The sequence below is a fragment of the Tachypleus tridentatus genome, chromosome 13, assembly GCF_004210375.1.
Source record: "Tachypleus tridentatus isolate NWPU-2018 chromosome 13, ASM421037v1, whole genome shotgun sequence".
In the NCBI taxonomy this organism is placed as follows: Eukaryota; Metazoa; Arthropoda; class Merostomata; order Xiphosura; family Limulidae; genus Tachypleus; species Tachypleus tridentatus.
This window is the reverse complement of record NC_134837.1, coordinates 229276081-229297619: the sequence shown is the minus strand read 5'-3', so window position 1 is coordinate 229297619 and position 21539 is coordinate 229276081. Positions and strand designations below refer to the sequence as shown.

The 21539-nt window shown below is 33.7% G+C and overlaps 1 protein-coding gene across 1 annotated transcript in view; it reads left to right on the top strand.

Annotated features, from left to right (window-relative positions):
* LOC143240474 (intermembrane lipid transfer protein VPS13A-like) overlaps positions 1–21539 on the top strand; it is a 289867-nt gene that overhangs the window by 107172 nt on the left and 161156 nt on the right. The window contains 2 exon segments of the mRNA XM_076482942.1: positions 9022–9164; positions 15685–15881. Coding sequence (XP_076339057.1) covers positions 9022–9164; positions 15685–15881 — 340 coding nt within the window.

Here is a 21539-nt window from a genome sequence, read left to right as displayed (position 1 = left end):
CAAAAGATGGAGTTACACTGCCAACAAATACCCTTGTTTTAACATTTACTTCACCATGTGCACCTGCCACCATCAAGGCAGGTTATCTCATTTGCAGGGTTTGGCCATACATACCAAACCCTCTTCGATGTTTCCAATGTCAGAGATTCGGCCACTCAAAGACATCTTGTCGTGGTTCCCTGACATGTGCTCGTTGTGGAGGCAAGGACCACGATGCCTATGACTGTGACATGAACCCACATTGCATAAACTGCAATGGTTCTCACCCCTCTTACTTTCATTCTTGCCCAAAATGGTTGGAGGAAAAAGAGGTGCAGCGTTTGAAAACGACACATAACATTAGTTATCCTGAAGCTCGGAAATTGCTGTCCACAACTCCATCTCCGACATATGCTGCTGCACTTCATTCCACAACTACAGTGGGAGTGCAGACAGATCTCTCTGTGCCTCCAAGAGAATCGTTTTCAAGACAAATGAAAAGCCTTTTGACCTCCGTGGTTAAAAAAGGTTGATGAATCGACTTCCACACCCATCTCTGTTCCTCCCATACCTTCCAACTAATCTCAAGATCCACATCCTTCAATTTCAACTACAGGCATTTCTTCTGATACATCTTTTTCTCCCACCATAAGAGACAAAACAATTATTCGTTCGCGTCCTCAGTCACTGGATTCCCCTTCCAATAACAAAAACCTGCCCACCCGACCCAGAGCAGGATCCATGGAGGTTGATAAACCTCCTCCGACTAAAGACAGTAAAGAAAAAAGACGTGGTCGTAAACCGAAGGGTTCTCCAGCCACTTCACCTACCCGTTCTTAAAAAATGGCCACCTTGATACAATGGAACTGTCGAGGTTTACGTTCTAATCTGGATGATATCAAAACGCCGATTGTTTCCTACCATCCTGTTTGTCTTTCTTTACAAGAAACATTTCTCAAAACTGCTGATACTGTCTCCATTCGGCAGTTTTCTCTGTACAGAAATGACAGGTTGTGTGATGGTCGAGTACATGGAGGGGTGGCACTGTTGGTTGATCAACACGTGCCCACCCTGTCTTTGTCACTCAACACACCCTTGGAGGCTGTAGCCATCAGTGTTTCTTTGGGTCATACCATCACTGTTTGTTCTCTGTACCTGTCCCCTGGAGAGACATATGATCAATCAGATCTTGATACTCTCATTGAACAGTTGCCATCTCCATTTCTAATCCTAGGGATTTTAATGGACATCATCCCTCTGGGAAGTGCTATTATTGATGGGAGGGGCGATCTGTAGAGCGGATGCTCTCTGATCACAATCTCTCTTTTCAATACTGGTTCTTCCACTTACTTTCATGCACCTAGTCAGTCCTTTACCGCTATTGATCTCTCAGTTTGCTCCCCTTCATTATTCTCCCATTTTTCATGGAGGGTTGACAGTAATCCACTAGGCAGTGATCATTTTCATTTTCCGATCCTTTGAGAGAGACTGGCGTGGTTGATGCCACCCTACCCGCTGCCCGGTGGAAGCTGGATCAGGCAGACTGGTCCACTTTCACTGCTCTAGCAGAACTTGATCCTGCCATCGTAAATCAGCCATCAATAGACGACTGTGTAGCAGCGGTAACTGACTGTATTACACATGCAGCTGCTCAGTGTATTCCTAAAACCTCGACACGTTTTCCATGATATCCTCGTCCGTGGTGGAATCCTGCTTGGCACTTAGCACGGAAGGCTCAAAAGCAGGCCTGGGATACTTTTCGTAGATATCCCACACTTTCAAACATGGTTGCTTTCCGACGGGCCCGTGCACATGCCAGGTGGGTAAGACGTCAAAGCCAGAAGGAATCTTGGATTAAGTTCACAACCAGCATATCTTCTACCACCAGTTCCAAGATCATATGGGACAGGATTTGAAAGGTTAATGGGCACTACAATTTTGTCCCCCTCTCGATCTTACTCTCTGATAGTCAGGAGGTGACTGATGTTCGGAACATCGCTAACACTCTAGGTGAAAGCTTTTGCTGGGTATCTAGCACTTCTGCTTGTTCCTCCACCTTCCTGGCCATCAAGACTCGGGCAGAGCGATCACCTCTTTCCTTTTGAACTGACTGTTTCTTTGACTATAATTGTCCCTTTACCCTGGTGGAACTAAAAATGGCCCTTCATCAGTCTGCCAGTACATCTGTTGGACCTGATGATATTCATTATGACATGCTGCACCATCTATCTCCTGCTTCTCTTGATGTCCTTCTGATTGTTTTCAACCGGATCTGGCAGGAGAATGTTTTTCCTGATGCCTGGCGCCAGGCTATTATTTTACCTTTCTCTAAGCCAGGGAAAGATCCCAAGATTCCTTCAAACTACTGTCCAATTGCTTTGACGAGCTGTCTCTGTAAGACATTAGAAAGGATGGTTAATGCTTGTCTTGTTTGGTTCCTTGAATCAAACAACCTCCTCTCGCCCACCCAGTGTGGGTTCCGTCGACAGCACTCCACCACAGACCACCTAATTCGTCTTGAAACATCTATCAGAGAAGCCTTTCTCAACCGCCAACATCTTGTATCAATATTCTTTGACATAGGGAAAGCTTACGACACAACATGGAGGTATGGCATTTTGCGAGACCTCCATACATATGGGTTATGTGGCCATCTACCCATGTTTATTAAAAAAATTTTTAATGGACAGGAGATTTCAAGTTTGTGTGGGTTTGACACTTTCCCATTCTTTTGTACAGGAACTTGGAGTCCCTCAAGGCTGTGTATTGAGTGTTACACTCTTTAGTATAAAGATAAATGCCATCACTGAACAACTCCCTCTCACTGTTGCCAATGGGCTGTATGTCGACGACTTTCACATCTCATGTCAGTCGTCAAACATGAGATATATTGAGCGGCAACTACAAACTGCCCTCAGTTGTGTACGGAAGTGGACTCTGGCGAACGGCTTTAATTTCTCTCTCTCCAAAACTGTATGCATGCACTTTTGCCGTTGACGGGGTATTCACCCTGATCCTGAACTTCATATCGGTCAAGTTTTGCTGCCAGTGGTCTCTGAGACCACGTTCTTGGGGCTTATCTTTGATTGTAAACTGACCTTTATACCACACTTAAAGCAGCTTCGAGTCAAATGCACAAGAGCACTGAAAATTCTCCATGTTCTCTCTTCTACCAGTTGGGGGGCAGATCGCTGTTCAATGATAAAGGTATATCGTGCTCTTATTAGATCGAAACTCGATTATAGATCAATGGTCTATGGCTCTGCCAGACCCTCAGCCTTAAAGATGCTGGACCCCATTCATCACCAAGGACTTCGACTCTGCACTGGGGCTTTCCGTACCTCTCCAGTTCAAAGTATATACATTGAATCTCATGAACCTTCTCTACACCTTCGCCATTTGCAACTATCTTTACAATATACTTCGAAACTTTATTCCTTACTAAAGCATCCCACCATGAAATGTGTTTTCCTTCCTCGGTGGGCAGTACTTTTTCAGAACAGACGATCTGTCATTGCTTCGTTTGGCCTTCGCATCCGGGCGCAATTGGATGAATTGGGTCTGTCCTTGGATAACATTGCAGATTCCACAGGTCGGCCCATCCCACCATGGCTTATTACAGCCCCCAAATGTGACCTTTCTTTCAGTCACCTAAAAAAGGCAGATACTCCAGATTGGAAGTACCGTCTTTTATTCAATGAATATCTTTCAAACAATCATTCAGTTCCCATTTATACAGATGGTTCCAAATCAGGTAATTCAGTGGGCTCTGCTATGGTTTGCTATGGGTCAGTAGTTGTGCACAGAATCCCTTCTACAGCTTCTGTGTTCACTGCTGAACTGTATGCTATATCTCTTGCCCTGGATCATATTGCAGCTGAGCAGTACTCCAACTGCACTATTTATACTGATTTGCTTAGTTCTATACTTGCCTTGGAATCGCTACACGTTAGTTCACATCCTATTCTCGCTGATATTCGAAACTCGACTGGCCCATTTCTCATTAGCAGCCACTTCAATCCAGATTTTCTGGATACCAGGCCACATTGGTATTTGCGGGAACGAGCTTGCAGACATGGCAGCTAAATATGTCTGCTTCAGCACCATCACTCCTATGCCTATTCCGTACATGGACTATGGTGTTGTCTTCAAGGCTCAGCTCCGTGCCAGCTGGCAGTCCACTTGGAGTGAGCAACGCACAACAAACTTTTCAAATCAAATCCAAAATTGGACTTTGGCCATCTAGCTTCCGTAAAGTTTGGAAGGAGGAAGTTGTTCTCACTAGGCTACGCATTGGTCACAGTTTTTTAACTCATCATTTTCTTTTATCTGGAACTGATGCACCAATGTGTAGTTTGTGTAACACTCAAATCACTATCAGCCACGTTTTACTTTCTTGCCATCGTTACAATTCTCAACGACGGCAATATTTTAAACATATTTTTTCCCAGGGTCAGTCTGTAACATTGGACAGAGTTATTGGTGATGGTGACTCTGTCCACCTTGATAATGTTTTTAATTTTTTAATGGCCATTAATCTTTTAATCTCATTTAAGTGTTGCATATTTATTCATTACACCTTTTTAATTGTGGTTCCTTTTTTACAGTTTTAATCTCTCTCATTCAATTTGACATTGGACAATGGCCAGAACATTAAATAACTCGACACCAGGACTGGAAAGGCCAACTTCAGGTGACTAACACTACTGTTTGAACTATCCGTTTGAACTACTCATTAGTCGTCCTGGCGAGTTGTTATTATACTTTTGCTGCATATCATTTCACACTTTTACTACTTTACTTTTAGTACTGGCCATATTGACTCATAACCCGAACCAGGACTGGAAAGACCAACTTCAGGTGACTGACGGTGGTTTTTATACTTACCTGTTAGTCTTCCTGGCGGGTTATGATCATTACCATTCTGCTACAGGTAGTCCTTTACAACTTTGTTGACTGGATGTCAAGATTGGTTTTTACGCCATTTTCTGTTTTAATTGCCGTTTTGTTTTTATCTTCAATTACTTTTACAAATTTTACTCCATTTTCTTGACTTTTATCTTTTTACTGGACATTTGGCTACTCATTATTACGATTTTGCGGAGTGTCTTTTAAAACTTTTATTCTTTTACATTTTGATAATAGCTGCTATGACACATAACACGGAACCAGGACTGGAAAGACCAACTTCAGGTGACTGACGGTGGTTCTTGAACTTACCTGTTAGTCTTCCTGGCGGGTTATGATCATTACCTTTTTGCTAGAGTAAATACCTTACAACTTCTTATACTCTGCCTTCTATCTTAACATTGTTGACTAGGTGTCAACATTGGTTTTATACTTTTTTGTTTTACCTTCATTTCCATTTATGTCTATTACTACATTTATTAATTTATTTTTGTATTTTTTTTTTACATTTTTACCGAATGTCTGGCGCAGATAGCCTCGCTGCTTTGTGCCATAAAACACTAAATCAATCAATCAACCAAGTAAGTCTGAACTTGCCTTCAGCATTATATACTGTTTCTTCACTTTTCTTGGTGCAGATTTTGCTACATCAGAAAATGTTTTTAAAATTTCATATACTTTATTGGACCACAGATTTCTTTTTCATCCTATGTTAGTTTTTCTTGAATTTAGGTAGTGAAAACCAACTGTCCAGATTCCTCAGCATGTAGAAAGTCCTTCTGCACTTCAGGTGGAACAATGCTGCCTGTGGATATATTCACCAAACTATTATCATCAATTTTGGAGGGGTTGCACATGGCTGTAACTGTGTATGTTGTACTCCTTACAGACATTTTGTTAAATGCAATCATTAATTTATCTATATCCTTTCTTGGGCAGGTTTATTTCCTTTTACTTGTCATTTCTTCACATCAGCTACTGCATGAGCTGGATATGAGATCTCTTGATGGACTGCAAATTTTTTTACTCATTCCAGTAAGTCCACCTATAGTTTTTGAGTCCTCATTCAGTGTCTGCTGAATAGTTTGATCTGTAGCCACCTAGAAAAACACCATACTTTTACCCTCTTTGCACAGCAAATCCTCCATTGACCATGTCAGTATATAATCTCTCTAGTTCTACTATTTCCATCAAATACAGTGGAGCATATCTGGGATAGTTTGGCTGTTCACATGCAAAGAACCAATGAACCATTCTTTTCTGAGATAGTAAATGAAGATCCCAGTTACATTCCTTTGTGGCCTGCATAAACAACAACAGATGCTCTATCATCCATAGATAGGATGACTAGAATACAAAGATTTTGTTTTCCTGGCTTTATTCACTTGAAAGGTATTGTATTGGCAAACAACATCATTGAATAATCTGATAATATTAAAGCATCATATGTGTCATAAAGATCTTTGGCAAGGTTATGAATTTGGCAAGATTTTTTTTTTTCACAAAGGCTATCAAGAAATGCTTCCCAAGACAATCTTTTTAGAATTTCATAAATTAACTTGTTCCTCCTGATGAATATATTGTAATGATTACAAGTAAACATGTCATTCACTTACTCTTCTGCTATGATTCCTGACTCTGCTAGACTATCTTACAATCTAGCATGTTTTAAAACATTTTCCCAACAAAGCTAAGATAGTAGTTTCACTTTCTGGCAACTTAGAAGGAACAAATGCAATATCAGTGTATGTAGCTTTTTTGTTCACAGACTGAATCCAATGGTGTAGCATTCCTCTCAGACAGGCGAGTTAGTCTTTTACTATGACATGGCAAGATATGTTTTGTTAGTACCTCAATAATTCTTTTATGGTATTTCTTCAGACTAACTTAAAATGCTATATGGCAATCTCATTTGTGTTGTAAGAGGTCCCAGCTCCTATCTCCTGTTGCTCTCTCTTCACCAAAGTCATTGTTATATCAAGCCAGAGTTGTTTGCACTATATTCATTAGTCCCTTGGTAAACCATTACTGACATTTAGATTTAGCTGATGCTCTGCAAGTGAGACAATCATACACAAGTACTTTGGAATAGGAAACTGTATATTCAAGGCCATTCAAAAGTCCAGTGAGTTTTGAAGATCCTGAAATGTAATGAACCATCATCACAAGAGATAAATGCTTTGAATTATCACTCCTTCCCTTTGATGTTAAATAAATGATGTCCTGGACTGTTAAAAACATTTTCCTGCTAACATTGGCAGAAGTTTTCACATATTCATCAAAATTCACATCACCTGATTCTCCCCCACACCAATTAAGAAAATTGAAGAAGTAAAATGGAACAAAGGTTTGAAGAGTATCGTCATCCAATGTATTTGCAGTTGGAGACCATGGGCCAATGTTGTTGGGAAGTTATCTGAGTATTTTTTTTCAAAAGTGATGCAGTTTCATACAAATTTCTGTTATCTTCTCAAAGGGTCTTAAAGCTTTCAATAAACTTTTTATGTTAATAATTGTCAGTCTCCTTATCCATTGTATTTTTTTTCTCTTGGACCATTGATGAAATTTCTACAAATTTATTAAAACCAGTTCACATGAATTTTGATTTAATGAACATGGACAGTGTGTTTGTGTTGTAACCATCTCCTCAACTGGCAATTTTGATATTCCTAATCGTTTCCAAGGATGTTCTGACAGTCTCTTGAAAAGCCTTGTGAAAGTTTTTATTCCATGTACATATCTCTCTTGCTTTTTCCTATGACTACCATTTCACATAAATGAATAAATACCTTCTCATGAGACTTGTCTACCTTAGCAGGTGGCTTAGCAGATTGTGAGAGGCACTTGTAGCATATGCCTTTTAGCAAGGTTTATGGTATTGAGCTGTTTTGGTTAATAGGTTTGGTATGTCTAATTTCCAAAAGCATCTCCTCATACTTCTTCATATCTGCAGCTTTTTTTCAGAGCATGTTAAACTTCATATGTGACACATGATGACAGACTTTCTCCTTTTCTTTTCTGGTGTACCCTCCTGAATTGATTATCAAACTCTTCAAGAAAAAGACTTAAGTGCTTATGTCTATCAGTCTCTATATTAACAGCACATAGTTTAGCATCAGGGCCAATTTCAATACAGGAGGTAGAATGGCAGAACTTTTCAATGCCAGTGCTGACTGTAGTAAAAGTTTAGGTCTGGGCTACTCCACACTTGGAGTACTAGAACCATCAGCTATATTCTGGAGACTCGTTGTATCATTAGCTTTCTCTAACCGTATATTGACACTCACTATTTGGCATAGCACCTTTGGTACTCAAAGCTTGGTCTTTAAAGGCCTTTCAAATGTACGACACAGAATGAATTATAAGAGTGGGAAAATGAGAACAAGTGATCATGCTACCATCATGTTTCAGTAGATAATTTCACATCAATATCTCTGTCTCTTCATGCTATCTATGGTAGATCATAATTTTAACACATTCAGAAATTTTCTTGAAACTTGTAGGTGTAAGTGTTGTAATGTTACTTCCTTTTTTTACAATAATATGAATGCAACAGTTATAAAGACTGACATAAGGAAACAATGCATCATTGTGATTGGTTAACTTCTTATATTGGTTAACCTATGAATAAAATTTTTTGCAACATTTGGTAACTGCTCTACTTATTTTAAAGATATTGGTTCCCTCACTTGTTAAATAAAAGTTGACATTTTCTGCCTGTAGCCCTGGACTACATTCTATATATCAGCAGACAGTATGAATTTGTAAAACCTGATTAGAATAAATAATTGACAATAATTATTATTGCAGTGTTAAATAATATTGATTTGTTATTAAAGTATCTTTTTATTAATTACTTGAACTATCAGCATGCTGTATGCTATTGACTGCTGGGATTTTGAGATTTATGTCTAGTAGTATATTTTAATTTATATAAAAAGTTTGCTAATTTTGTAACATAGTTTATATAGTTTTTTGTTGTAAATAAATCCTTGATTCAAGAACAGAAAGTTTCTTTATGTTTAAAAAGAATATTAATATTACATTTAATTAAAGAAGTGAGACAAATTTTCCATGTTTTTCAAGTATAATAATTTTAATAATATGTATATTCGTGTGAACATTCCAACTCAGGTTAAAGCCAACTGTCCTGAATTTAAAAGCCATTTTCATCAAGTGGAACACTCCTTAGTAGTCAGCCTTACAGCTGTTTCTGTGACATTTCACCGAGAAGCGTTTATAACACTATGGCGGTTTATATCATACGTTATCACCAAGTAAGTTGGAATCTACCTTTATGTTGCTTAGCTCACATATTATTATAATTTTCTTGGACTTTAAAGTAGCTCTTATATTATAATTTTCTTGGATTTTAAATTATTTTTCTTGGCAGTATCTTCTATCTTATGTGATAATACATGATGCAATTTTGGAGTTAACTCATTCATGATTGGTCATGGGCAAAAGGCTACATCATCACGTTTGGTAACTTGCATTCAAAATTTTATTGAACAAGTAGTTTACAAATTTTATGTCAATAGGTTTGGAATCAAATCATAGATTATAATTCAAACTTTAATATTATATATTATTTAATTTCTTAATTTAATAGTAATTATTAAAAAGACAAATCCAAATATAGTTTTTAGTGAATCATGTGGTATGTTTAATGCAGCACTGTTTAAAATTAGATGTTTGTGATATCAAAATATGAAATCTATAGTTCTGTACAAATTATGAACTCAAATTACTAGTATTGACAAACTAGAATATGAAATAAGAACATTGTATCTTTTCATTTTGCTGAAATATGGCTTATGTACTGAATCAAACACAGTGGCCCCATTCACCTCTTTCCATTTTTGAAAATGGTCCCTTATATATATGTATGATATGTGAATAATCAATCAACAGCTTAGAATTTCCCCAGAGTGTTTTTTTTTCAGCAATTGTAATATTTAAAAGGGCTACCATGTTCTTTTGATCCAAGTTTTCAATGAGGTAAGTTGTCTTTAGTGTGCTGGAAGTCTCATATTTTTAAAAAATCTAAATACATCTTAGTTATTAAGTTTAATAAATTACAGTGGAATTCTATGGTATCAGTGTAGTTATTTATGATTTTTAGGTTATTCAAAAAATTTTGTTTGATATCTTCCACATGTAAAATGTTTAAAGGCTTAGCAACCTATTTCAGTAACAACTGAGTACAAAGGTTGTAATAAGAGTTTAATTTACTTCTTGATTTATTTTTCTATACTTTAAGAAAAGTAAGTTTAATAATTAATATCTAAATTGTAGTATTCTGTATACATATACGAGGGCTGTTCAAAAAATACGCAAACTGACGTCATAAAACAAAATGTACTTTATTTAGAAGTTACAGGTCTGGGACCCCTTCAAAGTACTCTCCTCCCCAACGCACACACTTATCCCAACGGTGTTTCCACTTGTTGAAACAGTCCTGGTACGCTTCTTTTGTAATGTCCTCCAGCTCCTTCGTCAAATTTGCCTTTATCTCGGGAATCGTCTCAAATCTTTTTCGTTTCAAGGGTCTTTTGAGTTTGGGGAACAAGAAAAATCGCAAGGAGCAAGGTCAGGTGGGGACGAACAGTGATCGAGTGTTTGGCCAAAAACTCACGAGTTCTGAGGCACAAATTTTGCAGCAACGCGGTGCATCTTCAATTTTTCGGTCAAAATCTCGTAACAAGATGCAACTGATATCCCACACTCTTCAGCAAGCTCCCTGACAGTCAGACGTCGATTTGCCCGCACCAGGGTGTTGATTTTGTCGACGTGTGGGTCGTCAGTTGACGTGGAAGGACGTCCAGGATGCTCATCATCTTCAATAGACTGTCGACCATCCTTAAAACATTCATGCCACTTGAAACATGCCGTACGCTTCATAGCAACATCACCGTAAGCCGTGTTAAGCATAGCAAAAGTTTCAGTCTCAGATTTTCAAAGTTTAACACAAAATTTCACAGTAAGTCGTTGCTCCTTCAGGTCATTCATTCTGAAATCCGCCAAACGAAAAAATCGCACTTCACTTAAACCCCATAGCTAATACACAAATGAAGATATCTGCAATCCGGAAATGGCATTGTAATCAGCTTATCTGTGCGAACCTAGCGACACCAAGCTGATTCCCCTGGAACCAACTGGAGCCGCACAATTCAAACAGTCTGCATATTTTTTTAACAGACCTCGTGTATAATTATTGAAATGTGACTGTATATTACAAATTATTAGTCCACTAAAACACATCCAAGACAGGGAAGACTGTAGGGCAGTTTTATATTACTGGATATGTAATATGAGTGTACATGCACTGCATCAATGTAAGTTATATAATGTTAGCTAGGCATGAGTGGAATGTCAATATAATAACAAAAGTAATAAATATATATGTAAATATATAGTATTATAAGACTTAAGGTACTTAGACTAAACACTTGTATTTTCATATTTTTATAATTAGTCATTCTAGCACAAATAAAAGCAAATTTTATATGTTTTCTTTTTTTTTTTATGATGGTTACAAGGTAGATCAGTTGACAGACCCTACATAAGGAATAGAAAATAAGATATAAAGTCTTACTGAAAACAAATATTAAATTGTTTTAGGAGGTTTTACAGATTTCACAAATAATATTTGAGATTTTTGGGATGAAGAATATTTTAGTCATAACATGAAATCACTTTGCATTCAATTGATTTATGAAATAGATTTGATATTTTCACAAAAAAATCTTTTGTAAAAATATTTTATAAAAAATCTCATTTTTTGTGTATAAAATACATATAAACTTTACTAAAAATGTACTAGATTTTGTTAAATATACAGTATTAAATGTTATAGTACAAATGTGTAGACAAGCTTGTGTATATTACACTGAGCCCATAACAAAAGGGCTAAGCTTCTTAAAGGTGGAGAATTTTGCACCACCCAGGCCTAAATTTCTATCTTAAAATGTGTTTATGGGTCTGTGCATTATATATACAAGCTAAAGGTGATTTCTTTTATCATATGTGGCTTGAATATAACCTGCTATTGCTTAAGCTTTTCTTGCATGTCATCATGATCACATTGTTACTGTATTTGTGCATTAGGGCTTTGCTTTAGTGTTTTTCTGTATAGAGCTGGGTACCATTGTCACTGTGAGTGACTGATATTGCATTGTTTTTGGTTCTTGTGCCAGCTTAGCTTATGAAAGTGCCAAAATGAAGTGATTATGAGAATTGTATTGCTGTCTTTGCTTTTCAAGCTAATCCACCTATAAAGAGCACATGCTTTATTCCTTTTTTATTATACCCAGAATAAATCATGTCTTATCTGCATGAACTCAACCTTTGCTTGGTTGTTCATTTTCCAGCTTTTATCTTTATTGCTGTTCTACCAGTATAAGATGTTTCTTTTGCAGAAGTTGTTGACTTCACTATGGTGAAAAGTACTAGAGCAAATGAGCACTGACAGAAAACTTGGTGTTATTCTGTGGGTGTATAGGTTGTTTTACTCCTGTGTGCTTTCCAGCCTTCATGAGCATCTTTCATATGATGTTATCATTATTGGCATTAAGTATCCAATGTTACTAAAGTGATACTCAAGGTGAACATAGCAAAAGATAGGACTATAAAAAGTAAGTTTCTATCACCTTGTTAATCCACCTGAATTTAGCATTATAAACTTTGTAATGATATTATAGAAAACAAACTGTAAACCTTTACCATGAGTGTGTTCACCTGCCTCCCAGTTGAGGCATTAAGCACTGAAGTCTTTTACCACTTGACTGCCAATATAATCATATGTATCAAGATTCTCCAGTTTTTAACATAGAGGTCTCTGTTACATATTGCTGATTTGGATGTGTGCAAGTAACTTCAAGAGTTTTTTGAATGATTTTCAGCTTGCAGTGATGATTGTTTACTGAGAGCTATCATAATGTTTGTAATGGATGTTATTGTTGTGTTATACTGCAACAACATAGTCCATCAGTATGAATGCCACAGAGTCTGAAAGTTTAGTCTCTTCAAAGAGCATGATGTTCTAAAATTCAGAGACCTTTTTAACCCATTTTTTAATTCCCTTAATCTCCTCAATATTGCAGTGTGCAGTAATATAGTGTGACTCTTTTAAAGTTTGGTACATTTCTGCCATGCATCATTTACTAGTTTAGTATTTAGCCTTTAGTTTTTGTTCCCCTCCTCCTCATGGTCAGTTGAAGTCTCATACTTACTGCATGAACTTTGTTGCTCATATTGGTGTCTGTGTGGGCACTGTTGTTTAATGTATCATTATTTGTTGGCCATTAAATATCTACTCATTTTTCTGAACTCCTGTTAGTAGCTCTATTTCTCCTAAAAAAAGGTGGGCCAGTAGCCTATCAAAATGGAGCTTCCAATTTTCTGGTTGTTGGCATATTGGTTAATAGGGTACAAAGATACCCTTCTACTTCCGAGAAGCCTCAGTGATGCAGGACCTTACATGAATCAACACTGCTTATAAGTAGTAACTAGGTATATCCATATTGTTTGTATCTTCTAGCAATAGAGTTTGGTGAAGTGTGCTCTTGATATGTCTGTGTTCAAAGGTTTATTTGCTGGTCAGAAATTCAAAGATATTTTTAAACATTTGAAGGTATATCAGGTGGCATTCAAGCATTGTCAGGTTTTTCTGTCACTATTGTTAAGAACAACCATTTGACAATGTGTGAATACTAACCACATACTAATGTCACTAAAATGAAAACTTTTATCTTTTGATTTATATAGTTGCCATTACTTAAATAAAAGTTTTTGTTTAAGCAAAATGCATGCCACCACCACGAAAAAAGTATATGTATCCACTCCATCCTTTTATTTAAATAGGCTATTACAATAAAATGCAGGGAACTATGCTTAACAACTATATTGCTTCAACATAAAGGAAGTTAATGTTAGTGTATACGATGTAAGAAAGTATTGTGGTAGAATAATTATGAAACATATAGTAACACTGAAAAGGAACATTGGAGAAAATATAAAATTCTCTCTCCCATTCATGGCATATATGTAATCAATTAAAAATCATATTAAAAAGGTAAATAGGACTAACAGTAACACCCTCTCTTGTAAATATCTGGTATAATTGAAGGTATTTATTTATTTTCTAATACAAGTGTTGGTTGTATTCTGTTTTGCTGATTATTTGTTATTATATTTGTTAGGTATGTTTAATTAATAAACAGTTTCTTAAATAATATGACCATTACCTGTCAAATGAAGGTTTGTTTTGCTGAAGTCATCTGCAGTTTTTTTTAATTGGAAGCAGTATGGTGCACTTACAATCCAACCTCATTATATGTAGCTCTATGAGTATCACACATGAAGTGTGTGTTCATAAACAGTTATTTTATCTAAATATTTAAGTCTTGATTACTGCTCTGAATAACATCTATTTATAAATTATGTGTAAATGTCTTATTTTGTATACATAAAATAAATATATAAATTAGTATATATAAAATAAAACTTTTCAGTGAAATATAAGCTGATAGTTATAAGAATATCAGTAACTTATGCAAATTAAAAATTGTTAACATTTCGTAAACATTCATTGAGCAATGTGCTCCAATCCTTTGAAGGTCACAATATATTCTTCATCAGTTCTACTGCTTAATGATCTTTACATGTGGCACTGTCTGATATAGTTTGCAGATTGTAGTTGTGTTAACCACTGGACCCATACACCAAAGATTTATCTGTCATAATGTTGCACACAATTACACTTCAGGTGGTTTAAGACTATGACTGTCCTCATCAGTTGATTAATCTGTCTCACACTTGATATCTTGAACAAAAACAAAACGCAAGCTAAATGTAATATTAGATCTATCAGTAATCAAATGGTAGTTCTGTACTTTCACTTCAAATTACAGTAACTGATTATTAAAAATAAATGCTAAATCTTTAACAAACATAGCAAAACTGTACTTTTTTGTATAACTGAATGCATTTTTACATTTTATGTAAAAAAATCACTCAAAACTTGCAGACTTTTTAAGAAATTTAATCTTAATTTTCTTTCACTTTTCCTTTTTTTTCTCATTTTACTTCTCTTCCTGTTTAAAATTTATTTTATTTTGTGATTCATATGCTGATGTACATACATTTAGTATCATGATTGTAAATTATCCCAATTAATTCAACATTGCAATTCACACTCTTTGTTTTGTTTTTCATATTATTTAATGGCCCTAGGACTAGTTTGAATTTAAGATGGACCTAATCAACATTTAAGACAATTTGAACATTGTGAAAATTATAATACCCATTCCTTCTTTTCTACACCTTTTTTTTTGTTGTTAACGTAAAAAAAATACCATACTTTTCATATAAAGAAGTGGAAATTATGGACTGCTACTTTTTGCATTACAATGAAAATAATGGTGTAACTTTAATAATTGTACAAACAATTGCTAAATGCAACCTCCTAACAGTAGTTTAGTTAAATATTTTATAATCTATGCAAATAAACCTGAAGTTTGTACTCTGTTTTATCAAAATAAAAACAAATTCTTATATTTATAAGAAATTAAGGAGAAAATATGAACTTTAAAAGTACAATAATTTTAAGTATTCATCCTTTACATGTCTGTAACTTATCTTATGTGTATCTGCTAGTGTACAATAATATGAATGTATTCAATTTTTTTTAAAGAACAGTTTAAATTGGAAAATGCAATAACTGTACCCATTGTGTTTGTGTGTATATATTACATTTTGAAATCTCTTTTGTTTCCTGTATGGTTTTGATTTCAGAATCCAACCTAAAAATCAGCTTAGTACATCCTTATTCTCTTCAGTGGTTCCAGATACTGCATCTCTTGTACTGTATGCCCACAATGATCCTCCTGTTCCTCCTGGTTCAACCAAGTTTGGAATATCTGCACGTGTTGATGAAGTACGAGTCAAGCTTTGTGACACTGATATGGAATTGATTGAACTTAAAATTGCAGGTAATTTAATTAATATAAAATTAGTTGATTTACATATGTTAATTATATTTTTGGATCAAATTATATGGTCTTGGAATATGTTCTACTTCTAGAGGGTGTAGGGTAGGTGAAAAACCTTCATTAACTATTTAACTTTATCAGTTAAGGCATGAGAGACATGCATGAGATACTTAATGTTGTGAACAAACAACAAATGAAGCAGTAATATACATTTTAAAATTGTATAATAAAAATAGTCAATTTAATAAATAAACATTTTGCTCTCAGAAAGGCTTATTTCTGTCATCAGTAATTATTTACCCACACACACATTTGTAAACTATTAAACTGCTTCATGAATATTTCTGAGTATTGTAAGTTTTAATTTTTACAACTTTTTACCACTTTAGCAGTTAGCTATACTTTCTAGTGCTTCACTATAAGATCAAAAATTATTTTTTTGAGAGAATGAATAAATAGAATGTTAGTTTATGTGTCAGCAAATTTTTTCTGCACATCTATGTGTTCAAGTAAGGTACTTTTTAAGATGTAACATTCTAAGGATAAAACAAGTAAACAGTTATTAAATATTTCTGTAATGAGATATTCATTGAACTAGTATCAAAAGGAGAGGTTTAGATATAGAGTAAAGTTGAAATTAAATAAACAATTACAGAAGAAACAAAAAACAGGAAATTGGTTGATTATTTAATTAGAAAACTATTGCACAGTGATAACTTGAAAAGTAAAAGAAAAAATTATTAAAATGAAATATTAAGTAGAAAACTGAAATTAATAATTAATAATAATAATAATAGAGTTGCCTCAAAATATAATTTACTGACCTTATTATTAATCCACGTTAATTAACTTGGGTGTCAAAATGCAGTTTCTATTCACATTTTATGTTATTTAAGTTTTAATTTCTTAATTTTAAAAAAGTTAAATTCTCAAACTGCACTTTTCTGAATTACATGATAAAATAGTGCTCAGAATCCACATTTATAATTATTTTCTTTTTTTGCAAACACATCAGATTGTTAAAATTAGAACTACATCCTAAATATATTGACAAGCCAGGATATAAAATTTCTATCTCTTCTTATTTTACTGATATATCACTAAATTTATTTCACTTACATAATGTGGTCCTTTTATTTCTTCTTTATTTTAAGAACTGTCTGTAATTATCTCTGACATTGATATTGTTTTTTTTAAACCAATTTATTGGTCAGTTAGAAAACCATAAAAATTACAGTAGTTTTGGGAAATTCTTTTATTATGTTTGATGTATACAAAAGGCCTTGAGGTGTAACGTTAGTGCTAAATTTATAATTTTTTAATATATTTTTAAACAAAAATAAGTATAATGTAAACTTATTATTGAAACCTTATTAAATTAGAGTAATTAAACTTGAATGCAAAAAAATAATTAAAACCATTTTTGTGAACACTCCTTGATGAATGCATACAATGTATGTTGTGATTTAATCAAATAATTTGTTTATTCTAATCTCTCCATTATCCTGTTGGTTGATGTTTTTGTTGTCATGGTACTGAAAATGGTTCAAAGTACACCAATAAAAACATTAAAATAGAAAGCAAATGTCAAAAGATTCGAAAGCTGAAATTATTCAGATAAATAATTGCGATGTCTTCTAACCTCCAGCCATTATAGAAAAAATGTATTTGGTTTTATTTCATATTGTACAAGTTTTCTTTTCATTGTATATTGATCAATTTACAACATTAAGTGGGAGGGTAGATGTAATTAAAGATAAAGTGCAAAGTTTTACCAAAAAATACTTTTGAGAAATATTTAGGAGATTCTATAGAGTATTTAAATGAAAATATGAAAACTGTCAGATGAAAGTATTTTTATTCTTAGCATGAAAATCATTTTTCACTTGGACTGACTCAGTAAAGGCTTCATAAATTGACATATATCCATAACGACTATCTTGAGATACAAATTCACATGTAAATCTTTATTAAAAATACTTAATTAAAACAAATAATGTATAAACAACAGATTTTCATGTTTACTGGAGATAGACAAAATTATATGTATAAAAATTCCTGAGACTTTTTTTTTGTAGAGTCTATGTATAATATATAATTCATTTTTTACTGCCACTAAGCTTACATTTGTCACTAAAAAAATATGTAGAATTACAAAGAATACTATTCATAAATTTTTGTATCATGCAATATTGTGTCACAATATGTATTGCATTTAGCATTTTGTTCCATTCAAATTGTATGTTTGAATTGAATTTCAATTGCCTAACCCTAGGGAAAAATGCAAGTCCAAATGTTATGGACATTAAATGTTTTATCTAGATCTTATGGTTCAATTTATTTTAATAATGGTTTCTAGTCTCTAGTGTGCATTTAGACATCTGAATTTAAGTAATAGTAGTATCTCCTCTGGTACTAAAATGGTTAACCACTTTTCAGATAATTTATCAGTGACAAATTAGCAAGTGCATATGGTACAGACTACTTACTAAAGTAATTGATCACCACTGTGGTATTCAAGTGCCATTTATCTTGCTGTACTTTAGTTTGCATTTCTTTTCTACAGATTTTTTTAATTTTTTGAGAATACTGATTTAGAATATATTTCATCCATTCAAAGTTTTTTTTACTAAGTTTAAATGTTAAGTGCTTCTTTTTTCTTTTCCTTTTTTCTGACAAAGCTCAACTGCAGAAATCATGTACTGTTTTATGTATTAATTGTTATTGTGTCCTGCTATACCTTATGTGTTTGACTATTCTGAGAATGAACTATGGAGCAAATATATTTTCAAGTGCTTGTGATTTAGTTTTCTAACTTGTAATTTAGAGATCAAGTGAAATATAAATACAGTTTTAACATTTTGAAAAGGTAAAAAGGATTACTTTCTAATATTAAAATACCAAGAAATAACTATAAAAGTCTCATTGTAATTTCAATGTTTTTCAGCATTTGCTCATGTTTGGTCCATTTGCAAGCAAATTTAGGCCTTGCATCTTAATTTGAACTCTTTCCAGACCAGAAGGATATCACCAATTGTTCTTTGATTTTTGCCTTATCAATGGAAATACTTAACACATTATATGAAACTTAGTATAAAGTTACTGACTGGTAACTCATTTTTGGCTTTTATATCTAATAATATGATATTTATTTTATATTATTTACTGCAAGATTTTCAAAATTATGCTGTATGACAGTTAAAAAAAACATTAAAATACTTTTGGTTTTTAGGATTTTAGTTGTTTTTATTGTCATTATTCAGAAAGTTCCAATTTTAGATATCCAGTCAGTTTGAACTTGATTGATATTCATTAATATATTCATTTTACTTCTCATTTTGTTATAAATTGTAAAAAATGCAAGCATAAATTTCCAAGTTGGTCTTACCTTGTCTTACCAAAAACTCTCAATCCTGAGATGCTCTCCAAACATTGCTAAAAGTTTTTGCTAGCAGTGCACCAGTTTTTATTACCCCATCAGTTTAATGCTATTTCAAAATGTGAAAATCATGTATCTACTTCCCACCGATCATGCTACACCTTCTGTACTACCTTTGCAACACAATCCTTGCTTTCTTAATTGGCATTCTACAGGGTGTTCAGAAAGTCACTGTGCACTTATATATTTATTAACAGACATGTCTCAATATAGAATAGAGGAGGTAAATATGAATGACAATTATAAACAATGTCGAAAGTGACCCCGTTGGCATCAATACAGGCTTGGATTCTTCTTATTTTGTTTCTAAACACTGCTATCAGTTGCTGGCTTGAAATAGACTGAATGAATGCTGTTATCACTGCTTTCAAAACTGCACAGTGACTTTCCGAACACCCTGTAGTTTACAGACATATGTTTTAACTTGTTCTCTAGGTGACTACAGAATTTTGATTGTGCTTGTTTACAAACTTGTATCTGTTTCAACTTTTTGTATTTGATTTCTATTTTTTATACTTGTTTGTATTAGAAGTATTTGTGTTTTCCTTATGTTAAAATATTCGTATGAATACTAAATTTGATATGGTGGATGATGTACTTCACATAATGGTAGACAGTAGTTCTTGTGCTAGTCCCTAGGTCTAAAGGACTAATGATGACAGCTAAGGAAGCACGGGCTTGGGTTTGTGAGCTCATGTCTTGTATTTAGCTAACAATTTCTTCTTTTCAAATGATGATTTTTTTTTGAGGGAAAGTATATAACTACTGAGCTAATTTTTTTTATGGTACTTTTCACCTGTTACTGTGCTTCTGTGTAATCTCATGGGTTAGATATTGTTATTTTACCTAGGAGATATGTGATAAATTTACAGCATCTGTTCCTCATCCCAGTAGGTATACTATGTTTAACAAGTTTATGTGTGCTTTTGGGGATTGACATAATTTCTACACATAAAAAATTCATGTTTTTTCATGTCTTTTCTGCTCATTATTTGGTAAGTTCAATTTTTATAAGCCTTTCCCGACAGGCTTGATATAATATACTCGAGTTTGTTCACACATTTGCACATGTTAAGTATTTGCACTATAACTTTTGATGCAGCACGTGTAGTTTCACAAAATTTAGTAGACTTTTTAGTAAAGATTACATATATTTTGCACATAAAAAGTCAGAATTTTAATGAAATATTTTTACAAAAGATTTCTTTGTGAATATATTGAGCCATTTTGTTATTAATCTGAGTGTAAAGTGATTTCATGTTATGATTTAAAAAACTATTCTTCTTTCCAAAAATCTCAAATATTGTTTGTGTAATCCTTAAAACCCACTAAATACATTTCAAATGTTTGTTTTCAGTAAGACTTAGTACCTTATGTTATTCTCTATTTCCTGAGTGAGGTCTGCCAACTGACCTACCCCGTATCCATCATTAAAAAAAAATGAAATATAAATTAGTCATTTTTTTCATGCCAAATGACTACATATTATAAGAAGAAAATACAAATGTTTAGTCAGATTACCTAAAGTATCATAATGCTATATACTTGTAGGTTTATTTTGCATCATATTGACCTTCCAGTAATGCCTAGCTAGTGTTACATAACTTACATTGATGTGCTGTATGTGCACTGATGTTACATATCCAATAATATAAAACTGACCTTTAGTTTTTCATGTTTTGGCTGTGTGTTAGTAGACTAGTACATTGTAATATAGTCACATTTCAATTATTATACATTATATATACATATGTATGTAGATTATTACTATTTAGAAATAAATTACTGAAACTTGTTTTTTCCTATTTTTTAAGGTTTTATATATATATATATACAGTTGGATAACCAAAAAATCATAAATAATTATACTGAACCATAGAATTCCACTATAATTTATTAAGCTTAGTAGTAAGATGTATTCAGATTTTATAAATATGAAATGTAGAGCAAACTTAAAAACACAATCTACATTTTTGAAATATTGTTTTGAAAGAATGTGGTAGTCTTTTCACAGATTAAAATAAGAAAACCATTAGGGGGAACATTCTAACTGTCAATTGGTTATTCACATGTCTCATATTGAAGTAAGTGTATATAAAGGGCAGTTTTCAAAAATAGAAAGATGTAAGCAGGGCCACTGTTTGATTCAGTATATAAGCCATATCTCAAAAAAAAATGAGGTTATTATTTTATATTCTAGCCTGATGATATTAGTAATT